General features: G+C 29.9%; 1 protein-coding gene across 2 annotated transcripts in view; it reads right to left on the bottom strand.

Annotated features, from left to right (window-relative positions):
- Nucleotides 1–27,347, bottom strand: part of LOC111635533 (dual specificity mitogen-activated protein kinase kinase 6-like) — a 45,065-nt gene that overhangs the window by 3,656 nt on the left and 14,062 nt on the right. Inside the window, exons 3-9 of one of the 2 annotated variants that reach the window (XM_023380524.1) lie at nt 23,947–23,995; nt 15,756–15,921; nt 14,162–14,281; nt 13,930–14,046; nt 12,338–12,517; nt 9,739–9,816; nt 9,441–9,580 (exon numbers count right to left, since the gene is read on the bottom strand). In XM_023380524.1, coding sequence (XP_023236292.1) covers nt 9,441–9,580; nt 9,739–9,816; nt 12,338–12,517; nt 13,930–14,046; nt 14,162–14,281; nt 15,756–15,921; nt 23,947–23,995 — 850 coding nt within the window. Of the gene's footprint in view, nt 1–9,149; nt 9,581–9,738; nt 9,817–12,337; nt 12,518–13,929; nt 14,047–14,161; nt 14,282–15,755; nt 15,922–23,946; nt 23,996–27,347 lie in introns of those variants that run through there. The other variant, XM_023380523.1, reaches the window with a different exon arrangement.

Below are 27,347 nucleotides of genomic sequence, written 5' to 3'. Positions count from 1 at the left end.
TGAAAGTGTTCCTGTGTGATAGCACAATATTGCCATTGAGAACATAAGAAAATACATATACACAAATCTTGGTTGCTTCTTGTTCTCTATTATATTTTATTTATACAAAGAAATTTAAAATCATTCTGAAAATTTCAAGGTTAATTTTAAGAGTCATGTCAATTTGAAAAATGTTCATTACAATTACTTTTATCATCATTTCAACTCAAGAAGAAATGTTTGTAAAGAGAAAATTTTAAGGAACATTTCTTACCAACACAAGTTCAAAAACAAACATACTGTATAAATTTAAAATGGTAAATGCAAATAAACCAAGTTTGTTGATAATTTACATTGACAGTATGTAAGACTTCATATCAATTGACTATTTGAGAAAAAGTGTAATAAAATCTGATTTTAAATAATTTGCATTCAAGAATTTGGTTAATAATAATTTCATTGGATCGTGTTCGCAACCTCAGCATTTAATTCCATCTCAAAGAATCAATTTTATTGTTTATAAAGAAAATTCAACAACTCAATTTTCCTTTTGTATCAAAGAATTTGCTTATTAATTAATTAATGATCCATTATAACATGTCCTGTCTGAGTTTTGCTTGCAAGTTGTATAAAATAATAATAATACAAGGTCTGTTCAAAAAATAACCAAACTTTATTTTTTTTAATTTTTATTCTTCAAGTTACAGATTTGGTCCTTGACACCTTCAAAGTACTCCTATTCCCTATTCACAACCTTATCCCAGCAGTGTTTCCACTTTGCAGAGCAGTCTTGGTAAGCTTGTTTCAGACTGTCCTTCAATGCTTGTGACAAATTTGTTTTAATGTCATCAATTGTATCAAAATGGCTTCCTTTAAGCATTGATTTTAAATTTTGGAAACAAGAAAAAATTGCAAGGAGCCAGGTCTGGTGAGTAGAGAGGCTGGGAAAGACAGTCATTTGATTTTTGGCACAAAACTGGCAAATTGACAAGGCTGAGTGAGCAGGCACATTGTCATGGTAAAGGAAACATAAGTTGTCTCCCCATAACTCTGGCCTCTTTTTGCAAAGTTTTTCATGGTTGACCATTTGACTTTGAGGCAAAAATCCAAAGTGCACAACTGATTTTCTGAACATGAGTGTCACATTTGAGGTTGAAGGCTTTCCTGGTCGAGGGTCATCTTCAACAAACTGACGACCAATTTTGAATTGGTTAAATCATTCATAACACTGCATACAACCTAGAGTATCACCTCCATATGCTTGATTCAAAAGTTGAAATGTTTCCGTAAAAGTTTTCCCCAGTTTCACACTAAACTTTACATTGCATCATTGTTCCTATAAATTGCACATTGCAAAAATTGCCACAATCACTGAAACACCTTTCACTCAAACAACAATAACGCCAGAATGAAACGAGATAGCAACAATCTGAAAAAAGCAGCTTACTTGATAGATTATCAAGAACACAGTGTTGTCAACTGCATGACACTAGGACACACTGTTTTTGCCCAATTCAAAAAGTTTGGTTATTTTTTTGAACAGACCTTGTATTGCCTTTAATTTTACTTCAGTGATAGCATAAAGATGAATGTCCTCTTTAATTTTTGCTAACTTAGCCTTGATACTATGTGTTTTTTTTATACAGCAATTTTTTTAAACATTTTTTCATAATTTAAGGGTTTAAATTTTTAGTCATTGGCAGTGAAATTCTAAATATGCTAATCAGGAACACCTTATTAATTCTACATTGATTGTATTGTTTTTCTAACCTAAGCAAGTTTACTTGCTAGTTAGCTGTAATCTTGGGTAGAAAACAGAAATTTCATAAAAGTTATTTTCTTTATTATAAATTAAATCATCCTGGCTTAATTTTAAAAAATGTAATTCATTTTAATTGTGCTGCCACTGCTAGAGGGAAATGTTACACTATTTTACATTTGGAGGCGGATGAGAAGCCTCAAATAAAAGATAGACTCCGCCATGGAATTGTCTTATCCCTCATGTGTGAGAAAGAACCAATTGTATAAACACACATTATGTACGTATTGTCTACTAGAGAAAGTTATTTTCTTTATTGTAAAACAGAAATTTCATCTTTGAAATCCACATATCTTAGCACAATTGTTAAATAAATAATTTTCACAAGATTGGCAATCTTATCATAAATGTTGCTGACAATTTGTTATGTAGTATTAAAAGATTTTCAAGTTTTAATTTTAAATAATACAGTACAAGCATAACTTTGAATGTTCATTGCAACAAGTTGTAAAACTGAAGATGGCTTAAATAAAACTTCTTGTAAATAAAATAGTTGGTTACCTTAACAAGCAGTATCAAAAGAACTGTTTTTATTATGATGGTGCCAAGATTTGTAGATTTCAAAGATGAAATAACTATAATGCTGGGCAGAAAACAGAGAATCAAACCTTTAGCCAAGGAGCCACTTAAATTAAATCTTGCTTTCCAAATTGTTGAAATGTTTTTATCATTAGCATTTCAAGACTTTTGAAAAACAACTTTTTAAGCAATTATAATTTATCACAAATAAAACTTACCACTGACAAATAAAGTCTTCGAATTCTGAAGAAAATTTCCCTGGGGCAAGTCTTGGGGGATCATCTTTCACAACTTGTTTTAGTTGCTCAAATGGTGTCTTCCATGTGTCATATGGAAAAGTACCTGAAGCTAATTCTATCTATTTAAAGTAATTTTAAAAATTAATAAACATTACAGCTTTATTAATAAAAGTTATTCCAAATTAAATAATTGCTACAGCATTATCATAAAAATAATTTTTTTGATAAAGTCATTTTTATTAAGTAATTTAAACTAAAATATTAATAAATTACATACTAGTGTAATTCCTAAGCTCCAAACATCTGATCTGATATCATAACCTTGAGCATTTCTTTCTGGGTTAATTCTTTCTGGCTAAAAGAAAAAAAATTATTTAAAAATAAAATAGCATTTAATATCAATCTAAAAACATTTTTACATGCAATATAATATATCTAATTGAACTTTTCAATTATTAAAATTCAATTTCTTTTAATTTTTTAATATTCAGTGACAGTAATAAGTTATTTGTAATTTTATGTTTGCATGGATAACTGATTATTTTCCAATCATTCAATTTTTTACAGCCTGGAATTTATGCAGAAACTCAATATTCATCAACTGTATATTAGAGTTGACCCCTATAACACTGTTGATAATTCTGTTTTATACGAATTCCATGTTGTACGAGTCAGTACGAGTTACTCAGATTTTACAAATATGTGTGCCAGGCTGTGAACGGCTCACATATTTGTAAAATCTAAGTGACTCGTAAAACATGGAATTCATATAAAACGGAATTATCAACAGTGTTATGGGGGGGTCGACAGTATTTCATTTCTACAATACATTAGCAAATCCGATAAGAAACCTTGGTGGTCACCCTCATAAACAAACAAAACTGTCCTAAAAAGTAAAAGAAAAACAATGAGAAGAATTAATTGTGTAATGTGAGAATTATTATTGAGTGAAGCTCTGCAAACTTGAGTCAGAAAATTTTACTCTTAAATTAAGACAATATTTTATCCACTCGCAAAGTATAATGAAAATGCATTCAAGGAATGATCAACAAATTTTGGCAAATATAATTTTTTGTTTTGTTTAATGATTATATTTTAATGTTATTGACAAGACTGTCTTGTTTATAAAATTGTACTGCCGTTTTTTATTACCAGCATAGAGATATGAAGGAGAACATGTCGAGAGTTGATATTTGGCACAGAGTATTAGGTGCCCAAATCATTTGCGCATAAAAAAATCCAGACTCGTAGGTAGTCAGGGGACCGAGAACCGAGTTAAAATAAAATACAAACAGCAACCCTCTTCTACAAACAGGCACCTCACCCCACCGAAGTCAGGTGGGCAGAGTACTACCCACAGTCATTCTAAGAAGTGAACTCTGACCTTAGGACTGAACATGTAGTTTCTTCTATGTTAAATAAAATTTGTAATCTAATTTTGTAATTTGGGAGTGCTTCAAATATGACGTTAAAACGGTTTTATGTCGTTACGGTTTTTTATGTTAAAACGGTTTTTTAACATTATCTAGTATAGTAAAATCGTGGGACTGATAAAAATTTGATGTGTAGGGCAAAGGGTGCCACCATATGACCTTTCCTCTCTGATCTCACTTTGCTCCTGAACTCCAACAAGGAGAGACAGCTTTTCACTTTACATTAGGTAACCTTTCGAGTCGACAGCTGTGCTGATCTTGGGTTTGTATTTTATCTTGACACTATTGTAAATATCACGTAGCCAATTCAAATAAAGTAAATTATTTGCCTGGGTCATTTCCCAGTTAACTTTTATCGGCAGAACAAAAGATGTGGAGATCACAGACAAGGTAGGACGGGCCACATACAGATTTTAGCCACGCCACTAAAGACATTATATTAGCGTTGTCGTTACATCTGATGACATTATAATTGGGTTAAACTGTATATTGTTTGTGCAAAATAAAAAAATAATTTCGGACAATACAATAGCCACGATTATTTTTTTCAAAGACGGGAAATTTCATTAGGCACCGACAAAAATTCCACCTGGTCCAACACACAACGGAAAGAAATTTTGACACGGATAGGTTAATTTCACTGAAAATGTGTTGTGGTTGACCTCATGGATGTGGCTGGTGAAGTTTCAACAATCGCGCTCGAAACCAGTGACACCAAAGATGATTGGAGAACGAGAACAAGACCCGCTTGAGCATCAAAGTGATTCCACTTAGTAGTGAGTCTCCGAGACATAGTCTTGCCCCAAATACGGCTTTGCTGTTTTACTTGTTTTTGAACTTAAATTTATTTACAAATATGTACCATACATATATGTATGGTACATAATACTGAATATTAATTATATTTCTCAATAAGTGGTTTTTGTCTTTATTGCCCATTTTTCATTTAAAATTTTGTTTGTTTCCTTAAAATTCTCTTTATTGCAACAGCCACTTTATTGGGACATCCTGATATTCCCAATTAAGCAGAATTGACTACATTTATTTTTCTTTTATAAATATGCAATAGCAGACAATATATATTTCAGAAGGAATATAATTATTAATATATCAAATGATATAGTGTGTTTGTTTTATTGTCACTGATTACTAAGTTATTATTCAACATTTAGTGAATGATATTTATAATTACTTATTTTTGAAATTTTAATTTTATGAAGTAAATAGATACATTCCTGTATTATGTACAAAATTAGAAAACTAAATTATAACCAGTTTTTTATAATTATTTATAGTTTATTCAAGTGCAATTTTTGATCAGTATGAAATTTATCTTTTAAGAAAAAATTTAATTCATTAAATTTAAAATTTGATATAAAATTATGTGCAAAATTTCCGATTTTAAGTTATTCCTATTTTTAAATTACTAGTCAAAATACTTACTGCCATATAAGGTTTGCAGCCAGCATCCATTGTTTTTGCGACAGAATCTACTAAATACCCAGAGATTCCAAAATCACACATTTTAACTTCTCCTTTTCGATTTATTAAAATATTGGAAGGTTTAACATCTCTATGAATAACATGCAAAACACTATGCAAATAATGAAGTGCACTTACAACCTAGAAAATAAATTTATATATTATATAAATTATATACTGTTTTGATTCTAATAAACAGTGTGCTGTCTATAACTTTTTTCATTTTGCAGCTGCATCATTTATTTAACAGTGCCGTTATACTGGATTTATTTGAATAATAGCCATGACTATTCAATAGCCCCTTTTCATAGTCAGATAATATATATTTTAAAAGGAACAACAGATAAAATAATACCATATCCCATTTTTAAATGATGGTTAACTTTATAAACTGAAATTTTCTTCATTAAACAATGTAAATGACACTACTTGTTAAAAAAACAGAAACTTCTGCACATTCTAATTTTTATACCATTAACACAGATGTAGCTAATTTTTTGTTGCATCTAAGAATGTGAAAACACATTCTTGCACTAGGTAAATAATAATTATGAAAAAACTGATTCACTAAACCATTGCTTGGCTTACTAAATGCCAATTATCAAATTCTATGACTTTTTTTTCAAAAAAAAAAAAAATAAATAAATTATTATTAGTATACATATAGCATATATATATATAAGTAAAAAACACGTTTCAACATTACTGATAGTGATTATAAAATTTTTCTCTTTCTGCTTAATTATGTCAAGTAAAAAACAGAGAACTCATTAATAAAATCTGTATAGTATCTTAGCACAACACTTTTTTCAGATTCAGTTTTTTAATTTTTCTGGTTGTGATAAAACTATTGAATAGTCACACTGATTTTGAACTTCTTGTATCATTAATCTTAATTATACAATAACTTCAAAATTTACTGTAATCACTATGCTATTTTTCCCCATAATACACTTGTATGCCACATTATATGATCTATCTAAATGTTGGCATTAAATGGTATATGAATAGCCCAAATAATTACTGAAAAATATATTTATGGCCTTATTCACAACTGAGGATCAAGAATTTCAGTTAGAAGATAACAATACACAGTATGTACTAAGAATAAAGTGAATGGTAATTGGTTAACTTCTAACTCTAACTTTTAATTCTTGATTGTGAATATGGCCATTAGCAAATATTTGCAACAAACAACAACAAGAACAAAAAAAATCTAAGCTACCAGTAAACAACATTTAATTCTACAAACATTTTCTTTCATCTACAATGATCATTATCTACAAACTTTTGTGAAATTAAATATGTGTCTTTTTACTGGTTGCTTGGTGTTTTTCTGTTATTTGTTGCACATACAGCTAGTTTGGAGTTGTGGTTAGTTACTATTTGTTTTTGAATGATGAACATAAATTAGCACTAAAATGTGTTTAAATATTCAAAAACATCTGTATTTGAAATTATTTCAAGCAGGAATAATNCATTTTAGCATTTTTTGTCTGAATTGAAGCTTTAATTTCTTTTCACACACAATGTTTTTCACCTGGTTAAACTTGTCTTTAGCTTGTCCAATTCTGCTTCTAATTTCCTTTATTAAATTGTTGTTTAAATAAAATATTTTTCCTAAGTAGCAGAATCTATCATCTACTTGTTCTAGGTTCTCTCCTCTGCATTTCAGCTTTATTGTGTGCCTATCTTTACTTATGCACATTGTCTACAACCCATAAATCATGTTATCAAGGTATTTGGCATCATAATGTAAGCTCTCTCAGCTAGGAATGCGCTAACTTCATATCTACTAGTATAAAGTCCAATAGATTAATGTTACATATCCATATTATCCAGTATGTTACACTACTAGAGCTCATCTATTTTGCCGCTGTATAAAAGTTAAACAGAATGTTATTGTAAACATATGTGTAAATAGTTTACAGGAATAAACAGGTATTATTTCTTTATAATTAAGTTGTAGTGTGCACTTCTTTCTGCCACATTGTCTCTCAGGCAGTCTCCATCCTGGACCCCTAGTATCTACAATTATAATTAAATGTAAAATTTAATTGCAAATAATAAGTTTAAACAAAATAAAAATTTAATAAATATGAATTATTGTATTTAACACATTTTACAATATAAAACAAAAGCCATTTAAGTTAAAGTCTAATTTCCATTATTATAAAATAGCAAAAATAAAAATTTTCTACAGCAATTACATTTGATTTGGCTAGTAACATCATTAATGATAAAAAATTTGATATTGGAAATCAGAATAGAATTTTAACCCATAATTCTTAATTATTAACAATGCAGTTAGAATGAAATATACAAGGATTGATCAAATGAAACCCAGTCAAGTAAATTTATTAAGATAAATGAAACAGTATATTTGTTTTTAATTTTAGGCATAATTAAAGCAATATATGAAGAAGCCAGAATGCACTTTTGTTCATAAAAAGGTCACCATAGGCATTCAGACAAATATCCCACTGCTTGGAGACACGACAGATACCATCTGCAAAGAATGATGTTAGTTGGTCTTTGAACCAATGGGTGATTACTTCCTTGACTTCCACATCAGAGTTAGTGTTTTCCCTTAAGAGCTTTTCTTAAAGGTCCGAACAAATGAAAGTGACATGGTGACAGATTGAGGCTATAGGAGGGTGGTGCAGAACTTCACAACCATTTGTGCTGAAACATCCTGCACAGTGTTCATAACATGTGGTCAAGCATTTTCAGCAAAATCACACCACATGATAGCATGTCTGGTTGCTTACTCTTTATGGCTTTATGCAGCGTGTCCAATGTTTCATTGTAACAGTTGGAATTGATGTTCATGTGAGGATCTTTAAAGTCCATCAGCAATGGCTACACNTATCAAGAACACAGTGTTGTCAACTGCATGACACTAGGACACACTGTTTTTGCCCAATTCAAAAAGTTTGGTTATTTTTTTGAACAGACCTTGTATTGCCTTTAATTTTACTTCAGTGATAGCATAAAGATGAATGTCCTCTTTAATTTTTGCTAACTTAGCCTTGATACTATGTGTTTTTTTTATACAGCAATTTTTTTAAACATTTTTTCATAATTTAAGGGTTTAAATTTTTAGTCATTGGCAGTGAAATTCTAAATATGCTAATCAGGAACACCTTATTAATTCTACATTGATTGTATTGTTTTTCTAACCTAAGCAAGTTTACTTGCTAGTTAGCTGTAATCTTGGGTAGAAAACAGAAATTTCATAAAAGTTATTTTCTTTATTATAAATTAAATCATCCTGGCTTAATTTTAAAAAATGTAATTCATTTTAATTGTGCTGCCACTGCTAGAGGGAAATGTTACACTATTTTACATTTGGAGGCGGATGAGAAGCCTCAAATAAAAGATAGACTCCGCCATGGAATTGTCTTATCCCTCATGTGTGAGAAAGAACCAATTGTATAAACACACATTATGTACGTATTGTCTACTAGAGAAAGTTATTTTCTTTATTGTAAAACAGAAATTTCATCTTTGAAATCCACATATCTTAGCACAATTGTTAAATAAATAATTTTCACAAGATTGGCAATCTTATCATAAATGTTGCTGACAATTTGTTATGTAGTATTAAAAGATTTTCAAGTTTTAATTTTAAATAATACAGTACAAGCATAACTTTGAATGTTCATTGCAACAAGTTGTAAAACTGAAGATGGCTTAAATAAAACTTCTTGTAAATAAAATAGTTGGTTACCTTAACAAGCAGTATCAAAAGAACTGTTTTTATTATGATGGTGCCAAGATTTGTAGATTTCAAAGATGAAATAACTATAATGCTGGGCAGAAAACAGAGAATCAAACCTTTAGCCAAGGAGCCACTTAAATTAAATCTTGCTTTCCAAATTGTTGAAATGTTTTTATCATTAGCATTTCAAGACTTTTGAAAAACAACTTTTTAAGCAATTATAATTTATCACAAATAAAACTTACCACTGACAAATAAAGTCTTCGAATTCTGAAGAAAATTTCCCTGGGGCAAGTCTTGGGGGATCATCTTTCACAACTTGTTTTAGTTGCTCAAATGGTGTCTTCCATGTGTCATATGGAAAAGTACCTGAAGCTAATTCTATCTATTTAAAGTAATTTTAAAAATTAATAAACATTACAGCTTTATTAATAAAAGTTATTCCAAATTAAATAATTGCTACAGCATTATCATAAAAATAATTTTTTTGATAAAGTCATTTTTATTAAGTAATTTAAACTAAAATATTAATAAATTACATACTAGTGTAATTCCTAAGCTCCAAACATCTGATCTGATATCATAACCTTGAGCATTTCTTTCTGGGTTAATTCTTTCTGGCTAAAAGAAAAAAAATTATTTAAAAATAAAATAGCATTTAATATCAATCTAAAAACATTTTTACATGCAATATAATATATCTAATTGAACTTTTCAATTATTAAAATTCAATTTCTTTTAATTTTTTAATATTCAGTGACAGTAATAAGTTATTTGTAATTTTATGTTTGCATGGATAACTGATTATTTTCCAATCATTCAATTTTTTACAGCCTGGAATTTATGCAGAAACTCAATATTCATCAACTGTATATTAGAGTTGACCCCTATAACACTGTTTATAATTCTGTTTTATACGAATTCCATGTTGTACGAGTCAGTACGAGTTACTCAGATTTTACAAATATGTGTGCCAGGCTGTGAACGGCTCACATATTTGTAAAATCTAAGTGACTCGTAAAACATGGAATTCATATAAAACGGAATTATCAACAGTGTTATGGGGGGGTCGACAGTATTTCATTTCTACAATACATTAGCAAATCCGATAAGAAACCTTGGTGGTCACCCTCATAAACAAACAAAACTGTCCTAAAAAGTAAAAGAAAAACAATGAGAAGAATTAATTGTGTAATGTGAGAATTATTATTGAGTGAAGCTCTGCAAACTTGAGTCAGAAAATTTTACTCTTAAATTAAGACAATATTTTATCCACTCGCAAAGTATAATGAAAATGCATTCAAGGAATGATCAACAAATTTTGGCAAATATAATTTTTTGTTTTGTTTAATGATTATATTTTAATGTTATTGACAAGACTGTCTTGTTTATAAAATTGTACTGCCGTTTTTTATTACCAGCATAGAGATATGAAGGAGAACATGTCGAGAGTTGATATTTGGCACAGAGTATTAGGTGCCCAAATCATTTGCGCATAAAAAAATCCAGACTCGTAGGTAGTCAGGGGACCGAGAACCGAGTTAAAATAAAATACAAATAGCAACCCTCTTCTACAAACAGGCACCTCACCCCACCGAAGTCAGGTGGGCAGAGTACTACCCACAGTCATTCTAAGAAGTGAACTCTGACCTTAGGACTGAACATGTAGTTTCTTCTATGTTAAATAAAATTTGTAATCTAATTTTGTAATTTGGGAGTGCTTCAAATATGACGTTAAAACGGTTTTATGTCGTTACGGTTTTTTATGTTAAAACGGTTTTTTAACATTATCTAGTATAGTAAAATCGTGGGACTGATAAAAATTTGATGTGTAGGGCAAAGGGTGCCACCATATGACCTTTCCTCTCTGATCTCACTTTGCTCCTGAACTCCAACAAGGAGAGACAGCTTTTCACTTTACATTAGGTAACCTTTCGAGTCGACAGCTGTGCTGATCTTGGGTTTGTATTTTATCTTGACACTATTGTAAATATCACGTAGCCAATTCAAATAAAGTAAATTATTTGCCTGGGTCATTTCCCAGTTAACTTTTATCGGCAGAACAAAAGATGTGGAGATCACAGACAAGGTAGGACGGGCCACATACAGATTTTAGCCACGCCACTAAAGACATTATATTAGCGTTGTCGTTACATCTGATGACATTATAATTGGGTTAAACTGTATATTGTTTGTGCAAAATAAAAAAATAATTTCGGACAATACAATAGCCACGATTATTTTTTTCAAAGACGGGAAATTTCATTAGGCACCGACAAAAATTCCACCTGGTCCAACACACAACGGAAAGAAATTTTGACACGGATAGGTTAATTTCACTGAAAATGTGTTGTGGTTGACCTCATGGATGTGGCTGGTGAAGTTTCAACAATCGCGCTCAAAACCAGTGACACCAAAGATGATTGGAGAACGAGAACAAGACCCGCTTGAGCATCAAAGTGATTCCACTTAGTAGTGAGTCTCCGAGACATAGTCTTGCCCCAAATACGGCTTTGCTGTTTTACTTGTTTTTGAACTTAAATTTATTTACAAATATGTACCATACATATATGTATGGTACATAATACTGAATATTAATTATATTTCTCAATAAGTGGTTTTTGTCTTTATTGCCCATTTTTCATTTAAAATTTTGTTTGTTTCCTTAAAATTCTCTTTATTGCAACAGCCACTTTATTGGGACATCCTGATATTCCCAATTAAGCAGAATTGACTACATTTATTTTTCTTTTATAAATATGCAATAGCAGACAATATATATTTCAGAAGGAATATAATTATTAATATATCAAATGATATAGTGTGTTTGTTTTATTGTCACTGATTACTAAGTTATTATTCAACATTTAGTGAATGATATTTATAATTACTTATTTTTGAAATTTTAATTTTATGAAGTAAATAGATACATTCCTGTATTATGTACAAAATTAGAAAACTAAATTATAACCAGTTTTTTATAATTATTTATAGTTTATTCAAGTGCAATTTTTGATCAGTATGAAATTTATCTTTTAAGAAAAAATTTAATTCATTAAATTTAAAATTTGATATAAAATTATGTGCAAAATTTCCGATTTTAAGTTATTCCTATTTTTAAATTACTAGTCAAAATACTTACTGCCATATAAGGTTTGCAGCCAGCATCCATTGTTTTTGCGACAGAATCTACTAAATACCCAGAGATTCCAAAATCACACATTTTAACTTCTCCTTTTCGATTTATTAAAATATTGGAAGGTTTAACATCTCTATGAATAACATGCAAAACACTATGCAAATAATGAAGTGCACTTACAACCTAGAAAATAAATTTATATATTATATAAATTATATACTGTTTTGATTCTAATAAACAGTGTGCTGTCTATAACTTTTTTCATTTTGCAGCTGCATCATTTATTTAACAGTGCCGTTATACTGGATTTATTTGAATAATAGCCATGACTATTCAATAGCCCCTTTTCATAGTCAGATAATATATATTTTAAAAGGAACAACAGATAAAATAATACCATATCCCATTTTTAAATGATGGTTAACTTTATAAACTGAAATTTTCTTCATTAAACAATGTAAATGACACTACTTGTTAAAAAAACAGAAACTTCTGCACATTCTAATTTTTATACCATTAACACAGATGTAGCTAATTTTTTGTTGCATCTAAGAATGTGAAAACACATTCTTGCACTAGGTAAATAATAATTATGAAAAAACTGATTCACTAAACCATTGCTTGGCTTACTAAATGCCAATTATCAAATTCTATGACTTTTTTTTCAAAAAAAAAAAAATAAATAAATTATTATTAGTATACATATAGCATATATATATATAAGTAAAAAACACGTTTCAACATTACTGATAGTGCTTATAAAATTTTTCTCTTTCTGCTTAATTATGTCAAGTAAAAAACAGAGAACTCATTAATAAAATCTGTATAGTATCTTAGCACAACACTTTTTTCAGATTCAGTTTTTTAATTTTTCTGGTTGTGATAAAACTATTGAATAGTCACACTGATTTTGAACTTCTTGTATCATTAATCTTAATTATACAATAACTTCAAAATTTACTGTAATCACTATGCTATTTTTCCCCATAATACACTTGTATGCCACATTATATGATCTATCTAAATGTTGGCATTAAATGGTATATGAATAGCCCAAATAATTACTGAAAAATATATTTATGGCCTTATTCACAACTGAGGATCAAGAATTTCAGTTAGAAGATAACAATACACAGTATGTACTAAGAATAAAGTGAATGGTAATTGGTTAACTTCTAACTCTAACTTTTAATTCTTGATTGTGAATATGGCCATTAGCAAATATTTGCAACAAACAACAACAAGAACAAAAAAAATCTAAGCTACCAGTAAACAACATTTAATTCTACAAACATTTTCTTTCATCTACAATGATCATTATCTACAAACTTTTGTGAAATTAAATATGTGTCTTTTTACTGGTTGCTTGGTGTTTTTCTGTTATTTGTTGCACATACAGCTAGTTTGGAGTTGTGGTTAGTTACTATTTGTTTTTGAATGATGAACATAAATTAGCACTAAAATGTGTTTAAATATTCAAAAACATCTGTATTTGAAATTATTTCAAGCAGGAATAATCAAACTATTCATACTATAGTTCAGTTAAAAATATATATAGAAATAAATGAGAAAATAATAAATAATTTTAAACTTACAGCAAAGGCAATTTTTCCTAAAACATTTTCTGGTATAGTTGCATTTAAATTGTAAACTTTAGGATAAAATTTATCTAAAGAAGTATCCATAACTTCCATACATATCCATACATCACCCTAAAAAATAATTTTACAGTTATTATTATATTAAAATAGATAGAAATTTAAATGAATTTAAAAGAATTTAATAAAATTTCATATTAAATTCTTTAAAATTTAACAATATGTTTACCTCTCTAAATAAAGCCCCATAAAACTGAACTGTAAACTGACAATCACTGCTTCTCATTGAAATATCGAGATCCATTATAAGCCGTTTTTGTTCATCATTATTAAAACTTGCTGGAATCCTCTAAAATATATAAATTACTTAATTATAATTAAATGTAAAATTTAATTGCAAATAATAAGTTTAAACAAAATAAAAATTTAATAAATATGAATTATTGTATTTAACACATTTTACAATATAAAACAAAAGCCATTTAAGTTAAAGTCTAATTTCCATTATTATAAAATAGCAAAAATAAAAATTTTCTACAGCAATTACATTTGATTTGGCTAGTAACATCATTAATGATAAAAAATTTGATATTGGAAATCAGAATAGAATTTTAACCCATAATTCTTAATTATTAACAATGCAGTTAGAATGAAATATACAAGGATTGATCAAATGAAACCCAGTCAAGTAAATTTATTAAGATAAATGAAACAGTATATTTGTTTTTAATTTTAGGCATAATTAAAGCAATATATGAAGAAGCCAGAATGCACTTTTGTTCATAAAAAGGTCACCATAGGCATTCAGACAAATATCCCACTGCTTGGAGACACGACAGATACCATCTGCAAAGAATGATGTTAGTTGGTCTTTGAACCAATGGGTGATTACTTCCTTGACTTCCACATCAGAGTTAGTGTTTTCCCTTAAGAGCTTTTCTTAAAGGTCCGAACAAATGAAAGTGACATGGTGACAGATTGAGGCTATAGGAGGGTGGTGCAGAACTTCACAACCATTTGTGCTGAAACATCCTGCACAGTGTTCATAACATGTGGTCAAGCATTTTCAGCAAAATCACACCACATGATAGCATGTCTGGTTGCTTACTCTTTATGGCTTTATGCAGCGTGTCCAATGTTTCATTGTAACAGTTGGAATTGATGTTCATGTGAGGATCTTTAAAGTCCATCAGCAATGGCTACACTATGTCAAAAAATGCAGTTGTCATAACCTTATAGGTGGAGGCCTGTGATTTGAATTTTTTGTGTGTTGGTGAGCCAGGGTGTTTCCATTGAATGCTCACTTGTCTCCTGGTTGGCTCAAAGTGGTGGCACCAAGTTTTAACTAACTTTGGATAGATTTAAAATGACTTCAGACATGTTTTTACTACTCTATGCCAAAAAAAAAATGTGCAAGACAACTGATCTCACCACTTGTTTATTGATGTATGCATATCATGCTACATGTGATGTCATTTCCCTCCCCTTGTGCTGAACCACATGACATGGCATGAATGAGTTTCATTTGATCAATCCTAATAAATAGATATATATCAAATTTTTCTAATTTAGAAGAAGATTTGGCATACTATTTATTTGTATTTTATTTATGCTTATATGGGCATACACAAACATATACATGCATACACACACAGAACTTGAGTATGTGTATACATACATGCAAGTTTTGAAAAAAAATCACAAAATGGTTTTGTAAATAAAAATGCAATAGATGTTATTAAAATTGTATTAAGTCTATATTCTAATATTTTTACTTTTGGATATGCTTTCTATAACCAGTTCAATATAATTTTGATAAATACCTTCACAGCCATTATTGTTTTTGTGGGTCGATGTCTCATTTTTTCAACAACACCATAAGCACCTCTTCCTAATTCACATATCGGTTCTAAATCATCCGCTTCTACTTCAAATACACGTTCGCCTATTGTAATAGTAGTTCTTTTGTCCAGATTTCGAGGGGGTGTACTGTAAAATTTCAAAAAATATAATGTTAATTTAAAATAAAAATAGTTAAAAAGTAAAGAACTAGTTATCAGAAAATATTTAAAATTAGTGGTATTTTAGTATAACAATCCATAAAAATACTGTTTTGAATATACAATTTTTTCTTAATAAAATCAAATATATTAACTCAATTTTCTTATTAGTAAATCTGTTATTAATAAGTACGCTTATTAGTAATTTCATCTGTTAAATAGTAATACATGATATCCCAATACTGCTGATATTGATACCATATCAATACTTTCTTTCAATACTGAGAACTTTTTGTACTACATACTTTTTGTTTTGTTTTTATATGTTAATTTAAATTGATTTTAATTTATTATTCATTTGTTTTTGTAATGACAGTAATAACTTTACATGTCTATGATTTTTTATATATTAATTTAATACTGTTTGAAAACTTATTATTCAACAAAGTATAAATTCCTTAAGAATTTACTTATTGATATAATAAAAATATATTTGAATTTAAGCTTTATATTTAATGTTAAAATATAATTAATAAAATAATTCATTATTTTATCTAATTAACCGCATAATTTTGTATCACAGTTACACAAGTTCAGAAAAAGAAAAAAAAAATTATACAATTATTGGAAATGCTGTGTAAACAACAAAATTTCTTTATGGTAAAAAACTAATCCATAAATGAAGTAATCTCAAAAGTTAGCAGCATTAATTCAGTTATTTTTATCATGTAACAGATTTCAATATAAATGCTATTAGTCATTAAGATTAAAGAGAATTAAATATTCAATTTCACACTATATATTAATAGACAATCTAGTATTATTTTATTCACTTCTGTTATAGTATGTTGCAGAGTTGGATATCTACATTTTTTTTTAAATGATTGATAAAATACTTTACACAATTCCAGAGAAAAGGTTAGTTCTTTTAATAATACTTGTGGCAATACTAGCAAACTCTCTTCTAGTTCATTTATTTAAAATTGGATAAACAATTTCAAAATTTAAGCAGATAAAAAACAGTCTGTGCTTAACATGTTTTAGAGAAACTGGTATATCACTTATTTCTTGAAAGTAAAATAATCCAATGATGTAATCTTCCATTATGTCACATCATATATTAATCTTTGACTATTAGTGAATGGCATAAATTCATTTACTAAGCATTTAATGCTTGATCTGTTATTATTTTGTTACATTTGTGAAATTAATATCAAAAAAATTTTTTTATAAATTTAAACAACTGAATTACAAGATCATTCCTTCTTTCTGCATAAAACAAAAGTATGTTTATCATAGGTAAATATTTATATCTTTATTTGATCCTCAGAGTATATATATAAATATAAGAATTGATAGATAGTTTATAAACATAATAGCATATTAGATAGAAATGTAATGTATGTTAAAAATACATCAAAATTCAAAACAAAATATATGACATTTTCTATAATGCCATAAACACATTTCTACAATACTGCACAATACATAAATTTTCTTATAAGTAGTTCACACCTAGTATATAAAAAGTTTAAAAATTGAAAAATGCCACCAGAAAACAATGAACTAAATGGAAATGAAGTGGAAATCCTCCCGACCTATACATACACAGTATATTCTGAAAACAGTTGTATAAAGAATGCCATACAGCTTTTCAAAATTAATGTTATGTCTAATTTTGCTACAGACCGTTGAACTTTCTGGAGATTTATCTCTAAGTTCTCCTGAAAAGTAACAAAAAATGCACAAAACATATCTGATGAAATACCAGTAGTTTATGAGGCCTATAATATTATTAAAGTGTGAGCCTGTGGGCCTATCTATGGGCCTGAGCAGAGGAATGAGCAAATTTCACACAAAATTACAACTTCGTAATTTTGTTTCTTAACATGATTGTTATAAAAAAAAAAAACATCGCTCTAGAATGGATCAGATGACATTCTCTCTAAACAAACGGAGATGAATTTTGACAAGATGGCAAAAGGAAAACATTTGATTATGAAAGAAGGACAGTTGCTATTAAACGTCATCGGAAGAAACCTAGACTGCATCTGGGAATAACCTTCATCTCAACAGTCGATCACATGACCATTTTCCCAGGCACCAAGCATAAAATGTGGAGACACCAAAGTTCCGAGTGGTCATCCCATACAAAGTCCAAAGAAAGGTGAATAGATTAATTAGTGCCGGAGTAATCAATGACTAGGTGCCAAGTTCAGCGGACCTCCATGAACAGACTGTCCCGGCCCATGCAAGTCAACGATAAAAAGACCCGCCATACAATCGCCAGTCCTCTTCGAATTCCTCTCTCTCTGATTGAACAAATGTCATCTAATTTGGCCAACGAATACTGAAATATATATAGATTATTGTAAACTCTCAGCGGAAGTAGTGACAGAGCTAGGTCATTAGGTCAGCGTGCAAACTGATTAGAAACCTTTGTCAATCCTCTCCATAGGAATGTATATGTAACCTCATTTAACCGCATCTAATCTTAGGCTTAGTTATACAATAAATTGTTGTTGTCTGTTAGAAACCTGTCTCCTGTCACTCCAAAACACAGACACCTGTTGTCTTTCCCAATCCTCTCACCACTCGAAAAAAAGCCATCCCAAAGACAAAGTGGGCAAGTTTTATCAACTTGACGATTAGAGGGCTCAGTTTCCTTGCCCACTCTCACAAAAGCTAGATTATTTCAAATTTTACCAGATGCCGATTTTACCACTCTTTTCCCTCACAATCCTAATTATCATTACTATATTATTGTTTTCTGATATTAAAGAAGCCATCAGCAAATTCAAACCTTTTTAGTCCAGACCATATACCCGTCATATTCTTTTCTAAACTTAAACCTACTTCTGCCATAATACTATCCAAACTTTTTTCCAGATTACTTCAATGCAGCTATGTCCTGATGCAATAAAAATATTACAAAAAGACAAAAACTCTTAGACCTATTACAATATCAGCAGCTAAGCTAAAATTATTTGAGATCTGTTTATATAAAAAAATATACAGTAATACCTCGACTACGCTACCCCGACTTACGCAAACCCAGAGTTACGTAATTTTCAAATCTCGTCGATTCGTCTTTTGTTTGAGCGCCATGCAACTCTTGATTACTCAATCCCCCCACACTATTGTTCAGCTTACATATTCGGACGTGTCATGCAGAATTGACACATAGCTACAATTTATTTCTGTGTTTGTTATATCTACGGAGACTCGAGAGACTATGTGGTGATTTCTTGCAACCGTGAGCAAATCAAAAGACAAGATAAGATTAACGAGAACATTTATTAGCTTACATACATCCGACTTGGATTTTACACAAATTGCGAAATTATACCCCAACTTATGTGAATTCGACTTATGCGGTTATCGCTTGGTCTTACCTATCGCGTAAGTTCAGGGGATTACTGTATCTGCAATAACCTCTAAACTATAATCCATTCAACACTATAGAAACCATCATCATTTACTGCAAAACTAATCTTGAAACTATCTTCACAATTCAAGAAAATTTTGAAAACAAAAAACCTACCTATGTTGTTTATCTCGATATTTCACAGGCTCTCAAATCTGTATTCCCTAACATCCTTTTATATAATCTTCCTAGTTTGAAACTGTATCTGTCTTTCTATTTTGTTTCTATCACATGAAGTGCAGTACAATGGACATAAGGATTTTCTTTACATCCTGCTTTTAATCCGGTTTTTCTCGGCAAATAAAAACCAGATTAAAAGAAAAGAAAAAGCCCTGTGTTGATTATACTGCACTTCATGTGATAGAAACAAAATCCTTTTATGTTTTACAAGATTACTTTGATATCAATCCCACTTTCCACTTGTGAATAAACAACTACTTTACATCAAAACTAAACTAACTTTAAATGACCTTGAATTCCTTACTTTTTTCTCAATAAGTGTCATTCCACAAGGATCAATATTCTTTTCTGTATATATTAATAATTTATTCAACAACATTAATTCTAAAGTAATTCTTATGCCAATGATATTGTGAGAGCCAGATTTGACGAAATTTCTGAGAAAAAATTTTTTGTCTTTCAAAAGTTAAATTAGTTCAAATCCCAGCGAAAACAAAATTTTCAATTTAATTATCAGAGGATGATTGCACCTCTCTCCCCAGATCCACTTCCTTTTCCAGGGACACATCGAATGTGTCACTGGAAACTAACTAAAAATATTCACCATTGGTAAAAAATATTGGCTAAAAAAAGGACATCGGAACCAAAGGGAGAGGACCCCAATAAAAAAGGATTGAATTAAGGACAAGGTCATCAGGAGTCCAAGAGCTCACTGACCCTGTTTCCTTCCTAAGAAAGTGTAATTAACTGTGCTCCATCGCCGATCCCTTCGACCATCGCTTCTGTCCAATGTTGCCATTCTCTGAACATTTGAACTTCTTGATCCAAGAACCTGACAAGCCGACATAACGAACATGAATTTCCTCAAATCCATTCAATCAACGATCATCATCATCTGTCCATGCCTTCTCCTAAGGGAGGTTAGCGACCAGCAAATACCACTGTTCTCTTTTGTAACTTTTATGAATAATTTCTTCCATATCCATTCCCATCCATTCCTTGAGGTATTCCATCCAGGCCCGTCTTCTTCCCCTTGATCTTTTTCCATCAATTTTGCCTTCTAATATGAATTTGGGGATTTCATATTTCTCTCCCCTCAGTATGTGTCCACAGTATGCTATTTTTTCTTCTTAATTATATTTACTAATTCTCTTTTTGTATCTGCCATCTGTAAAACTGTTTCATTATTGATCCTGCTTGTCCACTTTATCTTCAATTATTCTTCTAATTGCTCACTTCTCTAAAACCTCAATTTTCCTCTCCATATCTTTCCATAGTATCCATGTCTCACATCCGTAAAGCAAAATGGGCCAAATGTAGCATTTTAGCATTTTTTGTCTGAATTGAAGCTTTAATTTCTTTTCACACACAATGTTTTTCACCTGGTTAAACTTGTCTTTAGCTTGTCCAATTCTGCTTCTAATTTCCTTTATTAAATTGTTGTTTAAATAAAATATTTTTCCTAAGTAGCAGAATCTATCATCTACTTGTTCTAGGTTCTCTCCTCTGCATTTCAGCTTTATTGTGTGCCTATCTTTACTTATGCACATTGTCTACAACCCATAAATCATGTTATCAAGGTATTTGGCATCATAATGTAAGCTCTCTCAGCTAGGAATGCGCTAACTTCATATCTACTAGTATAAAGTCCAATAGATTAATGTTACATATCCATATTATCCAGTATGTTACACTACTAGAGCTCATCTATTTTGCCGCTGTATAAAAGTTAAACAGAATGTTATTGTAAACATATGTGTAAATAGTTTACAGGAATAAACAGGTATTATTTCTTTATAATTAAGTTGTAGTGTGCACTTCTTTCTGCCACATTGTCTCTCAGGCAGTCTCCATCCTGGACCCCTAGTATCTACATATGCGACTGCTTGTGCAAAACCGAAACCATAGCCAATAAGGTTTCTGTGTCTGCCTTAGAAGACAATGGTGTCAGTCCTGACATAGGCATCACTGGTCTGGTGCCGACCTTTTGGTCACAATATTAAACTTTTAAATCATGATCCTAATGTCTTACTGAAAGACCTTAACATCTTATCAAGTTTCAACAAGGTAAACCTAAAAATTGATATTCAAGAAACTGTTGCAATGTGCTTTTCACTAATTCATAATTTGTCTCTCCCTTCATTCATACCATATGCTATAAAATATGTAAATTCATATAGTGACTTAAGGGTTGTTTTCGACAATAAATTGACCTTTAAATAAACATCATATTAAAAAGATTGCTAAGTCACTTGCAATCTGGCATGGTTTTATGTTGGTTCTGTAGACTTATTTCTTCAAAGCTGATATTAAGATATGTTTTTTTTAACAAACTTTCAGTCCATAATTGTTTACTGCTTATCGGTAAAGGCAATGACTCACTTCTCAACAAACTTATAAGGGAAATATACAAAGTCTACCTTTTACTAAATAAATTTAGCAATCTACCCTTCATTCATAACCCCATGTCACTAAGGCCAGACTTGATTTACTGATGTGAAAGAAAAAACATGATCAAAGTATTTAATTCTTTAACTTTTAAATATTTTAATGAATTATTAGATAACTATTGGCTTAAACTAAAAGTCCCATCCAGGCAAACCTGCTCAAAATCATGTTTACATACTTCTTTTTACCATCTATCATTATCTCAAAGATCTTTCTTTTTATTGCTGCATAGAACATGTCTCCTGTTGAAAATCATCATCATCTTGATTTTACAAAGCACAAACACATTTGTCAATATTTTTTATATAATGTATAATTAATTATTTTTATATATAATATTGTCAGTTTTTATTGTTTATATCTATGTATTTACACTGTAAGGAGTACTGACTGTTCTATTTTGTTTGAGGATTATTTTTAGTTCATTATTCTATTTATTTTGGGAAATTTTATTTTGTTACAGATAGATTACAGCACCTCACCTGGGCAAAATTCAAAATTAACTCACCTTGCTACAACTGTTGGCAGCAACTTATGACATCATCAAACCAAGAAATGACATCTTGGATGGGAGACTTCCACAGGAAGTTAAAAGAATGATCACCCACCCCAAATTGTCATAAAAAAATGCAATAAAAAATTATATAATTTCTTTTAAGAGATTACATGAATTAACAAGACCAATTACTAGAATGAATGAAATGTTAATGATTATGTATGTAAATAGGGTCAAGTGGGCATATGATCACCCCAACCACACTATAAGGAGGAGACAAATTGAAAAATCGATCGAGATGGTGCTAAGAATCAAGTGAGATTGATGAAAGTCTTTCCAGTTTCAGTGACAACATAGTTTCTTGATGATCGTTAAACGAATTCACAAGACTCAATGTGCTTTTTGATTTTGTGGAGATAGTTCTAAGATAATTATAGATTAATTTGTAAGTTTCCAATTGTCGGAAAAGTTTTGTATATAATTTTTTTTTTTTTTTGTATTTTTGATAAATTATCTTTATATTTTGCAAGTCTTTTCTCTAACATTATTTCTTGATTGTACATATTCAGGTTTTTACTAATAAATAGAGTTTTGCATTACATACAGTAATTTTTGCATTTTTGATTTAATAACATTTTTATTTTATTGCCTGTGCAAAGTCCAGGCCTGGCACTTCAAACCCTTTGTTTATGTAATGCACCATTAGAATATTATCTGGGCTTTTGATTTGATTGAATATGTTACATAACTTTCACATAAATGTATAAAATTGAATGATGTGATACATTCTTTTTTGACATTTTTATTTATGCATATATGCATAAATAAAATAACAATGACAAAAAGGAATGTATATATATATTTATTCTTTTTTGTTTGTTTAATATATATATATATATATATATATATATTTATTTGTCATTGTTATTTTCTAAAATTTGAATTATTGTTAGTTTTGGGTAAATTGTAACAGGAGGTGGAAATCAGTTGTCTTTTGACATTTCCTATTAAGTGAAAAATAAATAAATAAAATTTTAAAAAATAATGAGATTATGCAAACTTAATGAAGATTGCTAATGAAGATAAACAAGATGAGAAATCTAACTTAAGACTTAGTCTTCAAAATTAATTTATTCATTCAATCTATTATTTACTTTAAAAAGTTGGTTCCATCATAATGATATTAAATGTTAAGCCAATATAAATTTTAAAAATCTTTTCTTCTGAATTATATCAGCTTAACATTCAGCTTCATCTTTCTATGAAATATAATGAGAATATATAAATAATAAAAACAACATTTTATATCTTGGAAGTCTAATGATTAGTTGTTAGATTAAAATATATATATATTTCTGTATTCAAATTGCAGTGTATCCATTTTTTAAAGTTAGGTTGTTTACATCTATCTATATTTATAATTTGAGATAGTTTTTAAAAAAATACACACAAATTTAACTTACATTGATGTATTTTCTGGAGGCAGCACAATTTTTCCTGGCTTCTTTTTAACTGTTTAAAAAATGTTTTGTTAAAATCATTGAAATTCATAAAATATCTAATAAATTTTATTAATTCCTTTTTCATATTAAAGTAAATTTCTTAAAAATTACTTTAATAAAATACTATTCATAATTTATTAAATAATTATAAATGAATTTATACATATTTCACTTTCATCAGTCAAAAGTGTGACAAAGTTTCTAATTCTATTATTTAAAAGTTTCATTAAAAATACAAGAAAAAAATGTGTATTTTTTCCTGGATACTTTTCAAAGACGTTACTATAGCAGCAATGTCATTACAATATTATCTTCAGATTTTATTTGTCAGATATAATAATAGTTTTGAATAATATTCAAGGATAAACTTTTAAAATGCTTTATAGATAAGATTAAAAAAATTTTATTAAGCCAATAAGTTACTATTATGTAAAAAATATATAGTATTATCTCTCAGGCAGTCTCCATCCCGGACCCCTAGTATCTACATATGCGACTGCTTGTGCAAAACCGAAACCATAGCCAATAAGGTTTCTGTGTCTGCCTTAGAAGACAATGGTGTCAGTCCTGACATAGGCATCACTGGTCTGGTGCCGACCTTTTGGTCACAATATTAAACTTTTAAATCATGATCCTAATGTCTTACTGAAAGACCTTAACATCTTATCAAGTTTCAACAAGGTAAACCTAAAAATTGATATTCAAGAAACTGTTGCAATGTGCTTTTCACTAATTCATAATTTGTCTCTCCCTTCATTCATACCATATGCTATAAAATATGTAAATTCATATAGTGACTTAAGGGTTGTTTTCGACAATAAATTGACCTTTAAATAAACATCATATTAAAAAGATTGCTAAGTCACTTGCAATCTGGCATGGTTTTATGTTGGTTCTGTAGACTTATTTCTTCAAAGCTGATATTAAGATATGTTTTTTTAACAAACTTTCAGTCCATAATTGTTTACTGCTTATCGGTAAAGGCAATGACTCACTTCTCAACAAACTTATAAGGGAAATATACAAAGTCTACCTTTTACTAAATAAATTTAGCAATCTACCCTTCATTCATAACCCCATGTCACTAAGGCCAGACTTGATTTACTGATGTGAAAGAAAAAACATGATCAAAGTATTTAATTCTTTAACTTTTAAATATTTTAATGAATTATTAGATAACTATTGGCTTAAACTAAAAGTCCNGAAACTTTTTATTATTAGTTCTTAGAGTTTAAAAATTGTAATTAGCAATTAATTTAATTTGATAATTAATTGTTTTAATTATACAATGTAAAAATTTATTAATAAACAGGAATTGCTCTAATATATAATATCAAAGTTTATCAAGCTACAATAATTACATATCAACCAAGCTTGACATATAATAACTATTTCATTTTTATGAACTACATTTAAATATTTATTACAAAACTAGAAATTCTCCCGTCAAGCATAACAGAATATTTTTTATGAGAAAGTAGATATTGAAGAATTGAAAAGAGCTTCAAGTTTAGCTTGATGTCATAATTCTTTTTCTACAGCCCTTCACAAAGCCATTCTTATTCGATGTTGGTTAAGTCAAACTTCATGTATTTCAGGGGTCAAGATTGTTCTTATTCTGTTAGATCTAGAAAAACCATGGGGAGACAGCATCGTAGCTGACACTTAACCATCTCGCCAAAGGGTGGGCAAACAAGCAATCTAGAATCTAGAAGCAATATAGATCTAGAATTTACCTGACCAAGTTTCCTGTTATGTTCCCTAAACATTCTTTTTTTTTTTTTTTTGACAAAATAGTGTCTTTTTAATTCCACTTGGATAAAATAAAGAGGAATTGTATGTATGTTAGTTAGATTAGTGATAACACTTTCTAAATAATGGACTCATTATATTGTTACTTCCGACTAGATAATAGAACATAACGTGGTCACCATGGAAAGAATTTTTAAAAATTTGTTATAGAAGTGACATGATGGAACTATCATTTTTAAAGTTTAAATTTTTCCCACCAAACTTGATACTTCCAGCTGAAGACATGTAATGGAGGAACTGCAAGTCCCCAACTCCTTTTCTTCCTCTGGCTAGGTCAGGGGTCGGAATTAGCGGCTCGCGAGTCACATGCGGCTCTTTGCATAGACGTTTGTGGCTCTTCGGACATAAACTCCAATTTCATTTCACCGCAGCCTTATAACTTATGAGTTTATGAGATAGAGCCGCCGAACAAACTTCGACTTGTTCTCCTTCCGCACATGACCACCCTCACGTTGATCAATATGAGTCGCATAAGAGTGGTAGCATTTGAAGCGTATCTATATATATAACCCATTGAACGTGTGTCCATCCATCCGTGTAACGTTATGCCGAAAACAGCCACTAGAAGCGCCCCTGTTGTGTGTCGTATTTTGCACATTTAAATTAACATGCGGCTCTCTGGTACTTCTGTTATCCTGTTTTCATGACAATTTGGCTCTTCTCACTTGACAAACTGCCGACCCCTGGGCTAGGTCATAAACACAGCAGGATGTCAATTGCTCTCTGTAAGGAAAGAACTAATGCATGTGCAGTCAATTATGATATAAAAATAAAATGTTCTTTTCTATAACTAATATTTCTGTAAAGTAAGTAGCCTATACTTTCCATCAGAACATAAAACAAATATAACCAAAATTTCATTGTGATTGGACAGAGATTGCAGAAGTTATAAGGAATTTACACACACAGCTTTTATATTAGTAATAAACAGGAAAAAGACAAATATCTTAAACAATGACTTGTAAACTGCATACTGGTTAAATGGCATTTTCAATGGTAACTTCAAAAGGGGAAGGTATATGGCCATGTAGGTTATTGACAGTTTTAAGATTCATTTACACACAACAGTGACGTGCCGCCACAGTGCAGTGAATTTTTGCCTGTGGGAAATTGTTGATCTAGTTTTAAACCACCCTGTCCAAACTTGTCTGTCACAGTGCTATGCTGTGCAGTGGCAGTGGCGTGACTGTACCATGAAAGTACATTTGACGGAAACGGTATTTTCACCAACAGTAAATTTTGTTTTCCAATGGATGACGAACATTTAATTGAAATGGTGCATCAACACCCTGTTCTATTTGATTTATCTCATTCGAAATACATGGGCATTGGGTACAAAACAAATATTTTCTCTGTTTTGTTTAATAAAATATGAAATGCATGTTGGAACATTCAAAAAATATATTCGTGATCTCAATTTTTTATAAAGAGTATGAAACTCCCATTCTGTTGATATTTTTTGTCCATGCTTGATGTACACACTTGCGGTGCTTTCTTGATTGCATTTCTTTTTCTTCTTCATCCAAACATATAGCTATCATAGCCAATTC

The sequence above is a fragment of the Centruroides sculpturatus genome, unplaced genomic scaffold (assembly GCF_000671375.1).
Source record: "Centruroides sculpturatus isolate CEXI.00-Female unplaced genomic scaffold, Cexi_2.0 scaffold911, whole genome shotgun sequence".
NCBI lineage: Eukaryota > Metazoa > Arthropoda > Arachnida > Scorpiones > Buthidae > Centruroides > Centruroides sculpturatus.
The sequence above is the reverse complement of the archived record's forward strand: the minus strand, read 5'-3'. Positions and strand labels throughout refer to the sequence as shown.